Below are 8,913 nucleotides of genomic sequence, written 5' to 3'. Positions count from 1 at the left end.
GGTAGTTATGACAATGGTGTTTATAAAGGATGGGCTAGAAGGTCCGAGCTACCCTGGTCATGTAAAGCACACACATAGTAACCATCTTTTTTAGTGCTTAGCTACCTCTAAGCAATTCCCCAAAATAAATGAACTATAGTTTTACAGTGACAAATTTCACGCAGGCAGGGGTTTTTATTCAAGAACAGTAAAACATAAGTACCTGCCTGTTCGCTGTCTTTAAAAAAAAAAAAAAAGTATCCTGACAAACATGAGTTAATTTCCTTTACTAAATTGATCTGACCAATAAAGATGGCCAAAGATATTGCAATCAAAAACCTGTCTTCTTGTATTTCTTTACAGTAGTTTTAACCTTTGGTTCTGCTTTAAAGTTGCAATGGCTGTGCCCTAAAGGGGACCTGTCATGGCAAATACATGTGAATGACAATGTTCGCCTTCTTTTGAATATTCTGGTTTCCTGGCTGCCTTTGGTACACTAATTTTTGAATTAGCTAGCTTTTTCCTATTGGGATGAGAGGGGGCATTACTTTTTTTATGATATTTTTTCTTGAAATAGATCCTAAAAATCATTTAGGTAACTGAGAAAACGCTATACACACACACACACACACAAACTCTTCAAAAAATGTCTCGGTTTATGCTCGAGTGACACCGAATGGCTGTCAAAGACAAACTGCTTGTAACACATTTTACATGAGGACTCCATCTACCATCTGCCATCTACTCAAAGCCAACAATAATGCACAACACATAATTTAAGAGCAAATGACCCATTATAATAAGTTCAAAAGTACAAAATACTTTACCCTTTAAAAAAGAGGGAAAAAGACTGAACCCAGGTGATTTCATTTTTTACCTTTTAAATAAATGTTTTAAAAATAGAACATGTATTGTATTGTATTTATTCACTTTCATTTTTTTGCCATTTCTCTTGATTACTCTTTTCAATGTAAGTAGTGATGGATGTATTTTGTGCCCTAGTCAATACGCAAGTCAAAGAAATGTTCTTGTTTTTTTTTCAGATAAAAGTAGGTATGCAGTATATATTGGGGTCGGTTTATATTCAAATATATGTAGTAATTGTTGAGTTAAAATATGTTCATGTTTTACATAGGCAAGAAGACTGCTTGATCTCATCCAATTAAAAGGAAATGAAGCTGCAAGATGCCTACTAAAGATCATCCAGAATTTAGAGCAAGGACAGACAGCAATAGTCACAAACGGTAACCACACTCCCTAGTAAAATATAGTTGCCAGATTTTTCATTGGTTCACTATTTTTTAAGTTTATTACCAACATAGCAACTAATTTAGAGGTATAAAGTTCTCTAATCATTTATTTTAGTATTATATTTTTCAATCATAATACATTTCATTCAGTAACCCTATTTACCGGCACAGTATTTGTTTACTGAGTACAAAAATGAATTATATTTCATAAAACATGGATATTATATGGATTACCTCATTGCTCAGTGCAGATACGGGTATCTAAAAAGCTTTTGACACACAAAGTTTGCAATATTTTTAGTTCCTGGTAAAGTTTAGCAGACATCCCTATACTTTATTGCATGAGCTTGCATCCTCTTTACTTACCCACTCTGGTTATTAGACACCAACCCAAAAGCACTGCAGAAACTCATCATTTGCCAATAAATTTGTGGAGCACTAACTACAAAAGGAGCTAAAATAACCCTGGGTTTTAAAAATTCTCCTAAAAATCAATATGAAAATGTGATTCACATTACAAATTTTAGTTTACAATGCTCCATCCAGTTTAACTAATAGCATTAGGGTTTAATACCCTGAATCCACAGCTACTTAAAACTGGGCCTAAAGCTTGTCTTCCTACTCTTTGCTCTCTTTGCGCACCATGTTCACTGACACAAGAAGCAAGAGGCTACAGGTCCATTTTCCAGAACAACAGGAACTTGCATTTTTGGTTGGTAAGCCATGGAGACAAATCAAAAATAGGTGTAAAGATCAGGGGTTAGAATATACAAGAGTGCAGTGCAGGTGCAGACAAAGTTGGGACTGAAGTGCAGGTCCAGAGTTTGCTCATAAAAAACAAGAACATAACTAAAGTTTCAAAATGACTGAAATAGAGTTAAGTTCTGTCTCTAGCAGGTAGCAGAAGGTTCTCTCCAAGGTGCAGACTGTTGAAATTTGTCTGTGCACTAGAGCTCCTGATGGTGGAGGTTATGTTTGCTAAAAGATAACTGAAAATGTGACTCCCAGGATTGTTTGGCTGATAACAGATTAAGGAATGAGCACAAATAAACTGTCTACCAATCATGAATCATAATAAATAAATTTAGCTAAAAACAAAATAGAGATCATGACATGCATAGTCAGAAAATCAGGCATACCTAGGGGACATCGGATACAGGAAACAGCTCCTGATGTATAGACATTAAGAATAACAGAAAGAAGGCAGGAGGATGAGTCAGGACCAACTAACATAAGCAGTCTTACTAAGCTTTGGCCATGTGCCAGTACTGGCTGGTAAAAGCAAAACCTTAAATGGACACAGTCAAACAGATGGAATTAGTAAGAAAGGAGAGGGAAGTCAGTCTGCTAGAGTTACCCAGAGGTAGCAAACATACTGGAAGGCCCTGGTCAGCACCAATATTCCCCAGACACCAGTCCCCCAATCTACACCGCAGTCATGGCCTTTATTAAGCCTCAGCCTCGGGAGACTGGTTGCATCTCTTAGTACTCGGTTGCCTTTAGGACTTCATGCATCCGGAGATGGGCTGGCAACAGAAACAAGTACCAAGATTCCAATAGACTAGTCCAAAATTCAGAGCCAGAGAACATAACAGATAATCCATCTACCAGAGGAAGTAAACAGGGGCTAAACCCAATTAGAGTCGTGGGTCACAGGCAAAAGGTCAGTCCAGGAAGAATAAACTCACAGGGTCACAAACAGGCAAGGTCAGCAACAGTAAATCAGACGGAACACACTCCAGCACAGGTTAGCATAGCTAAACACTACAACTATACTGATTCAGGAGCTAATTTCTTCTTCAGCCTTCAGCTGTGCAGAGCCTCACAGAGTGGTGCAGGGGATGCCGATAATATACATCAGGCTGCACAGCTAAAGGGAAGCAGGGACTGCTGCTATCTTAGTTCTTCTGGTTGCTGCAAATGACATTGCTGGACAGAATAAACCATGTCTAATACTGCAATGGAGCACAGCATAGTGTTGCCGGACAAATGAGCATCTCCTAACACATAAAAAGAAGATCACCCAATTAGATCAAACCTAGCCTCATCAATACAAAATTCAAAGCTAAACTGGCATCATCAGTTAAAAATTCATTTATATATGATGTACACATCAGAAGCCTTTTTGAATCCCCTGTTTCAAGTCCATGATCTTATATATAACATAAAGAAAAGGAAGAAGTTCCGGAATTTGTTGGCATGTAATTTATTTTATTACAAAAATATACTATTACAACATTTCTTTGAAAAGTAGCTAAAAAACGTATACCACGCTTTACTTTGATTCTTGTGTGCTTTGTGATATTGCAAACTGATTCATCTTAATATCAATTCCTGAAAACTTAATTTCATTTCTTAGCATTTGACTTCCTCTTTAGCATGAACTGACGTAACATGTGCAGTGGAAGTAACCATTTTAAAAAGTTTTTGCTAACTTATATCTACCTATAGCTGTTAACAACAAGAAACCAATGAAAGTATACACATTGCTTGGAAGGACAGTGTTATATGGGTCAATATTTAGTTGGAATGAAAAAACACAAATCATTTGAAAATAATCTGTAATGATTTTTTCATTTATATGTACAGTCATCTAAAAAGCACACTCATAGAAATTATTGTTCTTTTTAAAATATTTAAACAGATAAAGTATAACTAGTATTAACTATTAGATATCAATTCAAACCATTCCCACAGATAAAGGTGATATACAGGTACTCCCCAGGTATAGTAAAGCTAAAGAGCCTGTATTCACATTAAATGTAAAACCCTCACATATACAGGTAGTCCCCGAGTTACATACGAGATAGAGACTGTATGTTTGTTCTTAAGTTGAATTTGTATGTAAGTTGGAACAGATACATTATTTTAATAAATGAAATAAGGACAGATGTTTGTCTCAACATATTATTAGGCAGTGTGGTGTCAGTTACTGTATCCTCACAGTTATATCCAAACAAAGCAACAAAAAAAACTTTATGGAGCCTAGAAGTTCATTAACTTTTGGAGCAAGCTGTGCTTTGATATGCAAAAAGAAACAGCTGAGTTTGTCTTGTTCATTAAAGAGTTACAAGAAGTGGCAGAATAGCTCAGTCCTTAAGATCACCCACAACCTCAGCTGTATTTAGCAAAAGATTTCTTCTGCAAGTCATGCAAAACCGCCCCCATCCCCCTATCAAGCTTTCATCCTGCACATGAGCGAGCGGAGAAGCCCTGTTCGTATCTGGGCATCGTCCGTATGGCGAATGTCCTTAACTAGGGGACTACCTGTATTGGAACAAATGTCACCTAAATTGATATTCATGAAGTACAATAATGTGTTACAGATTTCCTACCAATGATTAAGACCTCATTGAAGGATACACAGAACCGGCCTCGTTTAAAGCTAAAATATTTACGGTCTTTTGTCCTTTTAGTTAAAGTAGTAACTTAATGCTAGGATTGAAAGTGCCTTCCAATGCCATTAGACAGTTGGTATTACCTATGTTTCTGGCAAAGGATTTAAAAATATTGCAGGATTGTTGAAATCAATCATTCAGCCATAGTCATCCAGGAAATTCAAGCAGAGTTGAGCATTTGATGTCATTAGAAGTTACCAAGAACTTGTTGTCTCAAGACTTCTAGGTAATTCTTGCAAAGAAAGAGAGTACGCAAATGTACCTGCAAGAGGTGGGTGTCAGAGCATTTGCCATTTAAATTAAAAAAAAAAAAACAAGACTACATTTTGCCATTGAACAAATACACAAAGACTAGACTTTATGGAACTATGTACTGTGGACTGATAAATCAAGGATGTTTGATCTCAGGAACATTGGAAGTGTTTGGCGCAAACTGAAAATGATATTTCAGGAAAAAAATCTCATACCAACAGTGATGTTGGAAATGTTATGATTTGGGGTTCTTTGCGGTTCATGGCCTTCGTATCTTGCAGTCATCGAGTCTGATTTAGTAAAGTTCTCCAGGCCTAGAGAAGAAAGACCATCATGGGTGAACCTGGGTGGTCCAGCAGGCAAACCTGGAATAGATTTGGTCCAGGAGACCCTAGACATCTATTTTTACAATATTACTTTAGTTATTTGAGGTTTGCAGGCATTCATGTGCAGCTCTCTTAAGGTCCCGCCACAGCATTTTGATTATGTTGAGGTCTAAACTTTGACTAAGACAGTGCAACACCTTGATTCTTTTCTTTTTCAGCCCTTCCAGTGTAGATTTGCTGATGTGCTTGGGTTCATTGTCCTGTTGCATGACCTAGTTTAAGCAAAGCTCAGATGGCTTCACATTTGACTTCAGAATATTTTGGAATTAATATTAGCTGCAGAGTGGTCATGTCCTATGATTGTTACACAAGCCGAAGTTATCACCCTTTCCCCATTTTGCATTTCAGTTGGTATGAGGTGTTTGTGCTGATATGCTGTGGTTTTCACATACATCTCCACTTTGGTCTCATCTCTTCAAAGGATATGGTTCCAGAAGTCTTGTAGTGTGTTCACATGCAACTTTGCAAACCCAAGAACATTTGTTGCTAGAACATCCACACCTATGGTGAACGGTAACTGCCTTGGATGTTTTCTATTTGCGAATAGTCTTTTTCATTGTATGATGATGGGCTTCAGATTGTTTGGGAATTGTTTTAAAACCCTTCACAGATTAATAGGCAGTTACATTGGATTTTCTAAAATCATTGCTGATGTCCTTCTTCCTTAGCATTGTGTTGCATCAAACCTGAATTCCCCAGACCAGCAAACTGCCAAATGTTCAACCTTTATACAGCTGGTCACACTTGCTGATGATCAATTAATCAAGTGCATTTGATTGCCAGCACCTGGCTGGTACTTACCCTGCTAATTCCTATGGAAGCTGTATGGACGTACTTAAATTTTCACACACTGTATATATAATTCTTAGTTTGTGATAAATGAATGTATTTCATTTGTCAGGATGAAAGAAGTAACATCTATATCCATGCAGACAGTTCAACTGCTAAAATGTTTGAAACAGACTTTGGCTAATTTTCTCCTGATGTTAGTATGTGCTCCTCAGGAATATTTCTGTGTCATAATACATGCAGTGATGTTTCATTTTACCCATTAATGCTTACCTTACATTACACAAATACAAGTGAGTGCTTTAATTTGCTCTTGTTGGGAATCCACATATTAAGAAATATTCTGACACTTATGCAATCATTGTGTTTGCTCATTTTTTGGAAATCTACATTACATTAAACTTGATTTATTTATGGAGTGAAATGTTTGGCAGATGATTAATCATTTACTTCAGTGGAATCTCATACTGCATTGCTAAATAAAATCTAAAAAACTTAACTCATTCCTCACATAATTTGGACACGGTTATTAGCACAATGCAAAACTGTACTCAAAGACAAATCTGCTAAACATACATACTAATTAAATAAAATGCCTCTTTAAATCATAAAAAGTTTTTTTTTATCATGAATAAAATACTTGCTGATCCAGAAAAATACACAGCCCAATTAGAAGATACCATGAAAAAAAAATGTATTCCATTTGGTCACCTTGAATCAACACCTGCCCTGTGTCAACACCCTGAGTTGTATCCCTTATAACTAGTCATCATATACTCTTATTTGATCCCTTGTCACCAAAAAATATTAATATTATTTTTTTGGTTTAAACTTTCCCCTTATCCTACCTTCCCTCCCACACCAATTTATCCAAATGAATCCATCTTTATCCCCCATGTATCTTAATTACCCCTAACAATATCCTCTTGAAGCTGAAACAAATTTTGTTAATAGCTCAGAGATAAAATGGCTTTCATATAACATATGCAATTGTATATTGTATCAACTTTCCAATGCTTGTATTGGATCTGTGTTCTTCCACTTATTCTGTAAAATGAAATATAGGTCTATTCTATTTGTAACTTTTCTTCTATATACAATAAATTTGTTTGAAATCTTGCTGATCCTGCCAGACCAATAGTCCATTCCCAAAAAGTATGAAAAATATGAAACAAGAACTGTTTTGTGCACGTGTTTGCATATGGTTGTAGTGGATCACAGTGTGGTTCATAAAAGCACATGACTGTGGCACCGCAGAGCACCTGCATTCAGCATACCCCCCACCCTAATATTTAAACCCCCTACAATTAACACACAACACCATTGATGGGTAATGGCCCCAAGGCCTTTTATTACCAAATAAATAACTATCAAATGAATAACAACACAAATATTGAAAATAACCATAATAACAATCATAACATACATTAACAGTAAATAAACATATAATATAACATACCAACTAACTATTTCCTGAAAACTCTTCCTTCTTTGGTTACCGGTCCTCGAGAGCCTCCCATTACCCACCAGGGATCTGTGCCACCATGATATTTAGGCTCCCAGCTGCATCCAAACCCCAGCTCAGGAATAATATCACAAATTATTTGCAGTCCCTACCCCTTCAATATTCCAAACATTGCTTTTTCCACTACATCCAGGAGAATCCACACCAACGATGGATCTCCTACCACTGATACCATCACCAAAACACCACCTTCCCTCGAGGATTTCACTACCTATTCAAGCCTTGTACCCAATAAAGGGCGGGTGGGTGGGCAAAACTTTGAAGCCCACACCTTTATCCCTTTAACCCCTCCTATCTTTTACATCATCCCAGGTTCAACACTTCCAATACTATTAACTCTTGTGCTGTCTCCTCCTTGCTTCCCCGAGTCATGCAGGCCTTCTTTTATCGCTCCCAGGGTCCCTTCAATCCAGGCCTGTGTGAGTTGCTTCTGGCTGAGTGATTGTTTTTTCAATCGGAGAAAGAACTTCACCTTAATCACAACTTCATTGAACTTCATTGAACTACATAACAAAACAGTTGTCAAATGCCACAGTTTGTTCTAAAGAAATGCATAATAGCTAAATAGGGGTGTTTGGGAGGGGCAAATGGAAGTGTGTTTTTTGGCAAGTCTGAATTTTTGGGGACTAATAAAATGACAATTTATTGTTTATATACCGTAAAATAACACACAACCAATATCAAAAAAAATTGCCTGCTCATAAATATACCAAAACAGCTCTCAATGCATGTATTTTTTATAGGAAGTTGTTCTTAGAATAAACACTATTCAGGCATTATAGCCCTTTGATAAATCCCAACATGATTTGCAGCTACACCGCTGTGTTTCCAAGAGCAAAGACATAAGAGGCTGTATGCCTTTAATAATGTTGGGCAACTTAGATACATTGGAAACGCATTTAAACTACCTTTTTCGAAATTCGGCTCCAACCATTATGGTAGTGGATTTATTCGCCCAGGGACCTCAATGCAGCCATATATACAAATCAAATTATTTTCAGGTGTTTCCAACAGTCAGTGCCCAGGAAGCAAAACTGAGGAATGACTGCTACTTGAAAAAAAATCTCCTAAATGTTTTCTTATATAATAGTAGGATCACAGTATCCAGTGTCTGTAGCACTGAGAAGATGGCTGCGTTCAGAGATCCTGACTTCCACATGGTAGAGCCAATTTAGACTGGTATGTGCAGAATGGCAACCAAGAGGAAACTCTGAGTTCCTCCATAAGGTAAGAAAAAATGAATGGCTAGAGTTGAGGACCAGATGCTTATGTGAATTGCGCCACAAAACACACTGGGACAACAGCTAGGGGTTATTTGCCACCAAATTTGGCAG

General features: G+C 37.0%; 1 protein-coding gene across 4 annotated transcripts in view; it reads left to right on the top strand.

The window, feature by feature from the left end:
* NOD2 (nucleotide binding oligomerization domain containing 2) overlaps positions 1 to 8,913 on the top strand; it is a 49,814-nt gene that overhangs the window by 23,755 nt on the left and 17,146 nt on the right. For all 4 annotated transcript variants that reach the window (XM_072422921.1, XM_072422923.1, XM_072422920.1 and 1 more), the window contains exon 3: positions 1,115 to 1,223. In XM_072422921.1, coding sequence (XP_072279022.1) covers positions 1,115 to 1,223 — 109 coding nt within the window. The remainder of the gene's footprint in view (positions 1 to 1,114; positions 1,224 to 8,913) is intronic.

The sequence above is a fragment of the Pyxicephalus adspersus genome, chromosome 9 (genome assembly GCF_032062135.1).
Source record: "Pyxicephalus adspersus chromosome 9, UCB_Pads_2.0, whole genome shotgun sequence".
Lineage (NCBI taxonomy): Eukaryota > Metazoa > Chordata > Amphibia > Anura > Pyxicephalidae > Pyxicephalus > Pyxicephalus adspersus.
The sequence above is the reverse complement of the archived record's forward strand: the minus strand, read 5'-3'. Positions and strand labels throughout refer to the sequence as shown.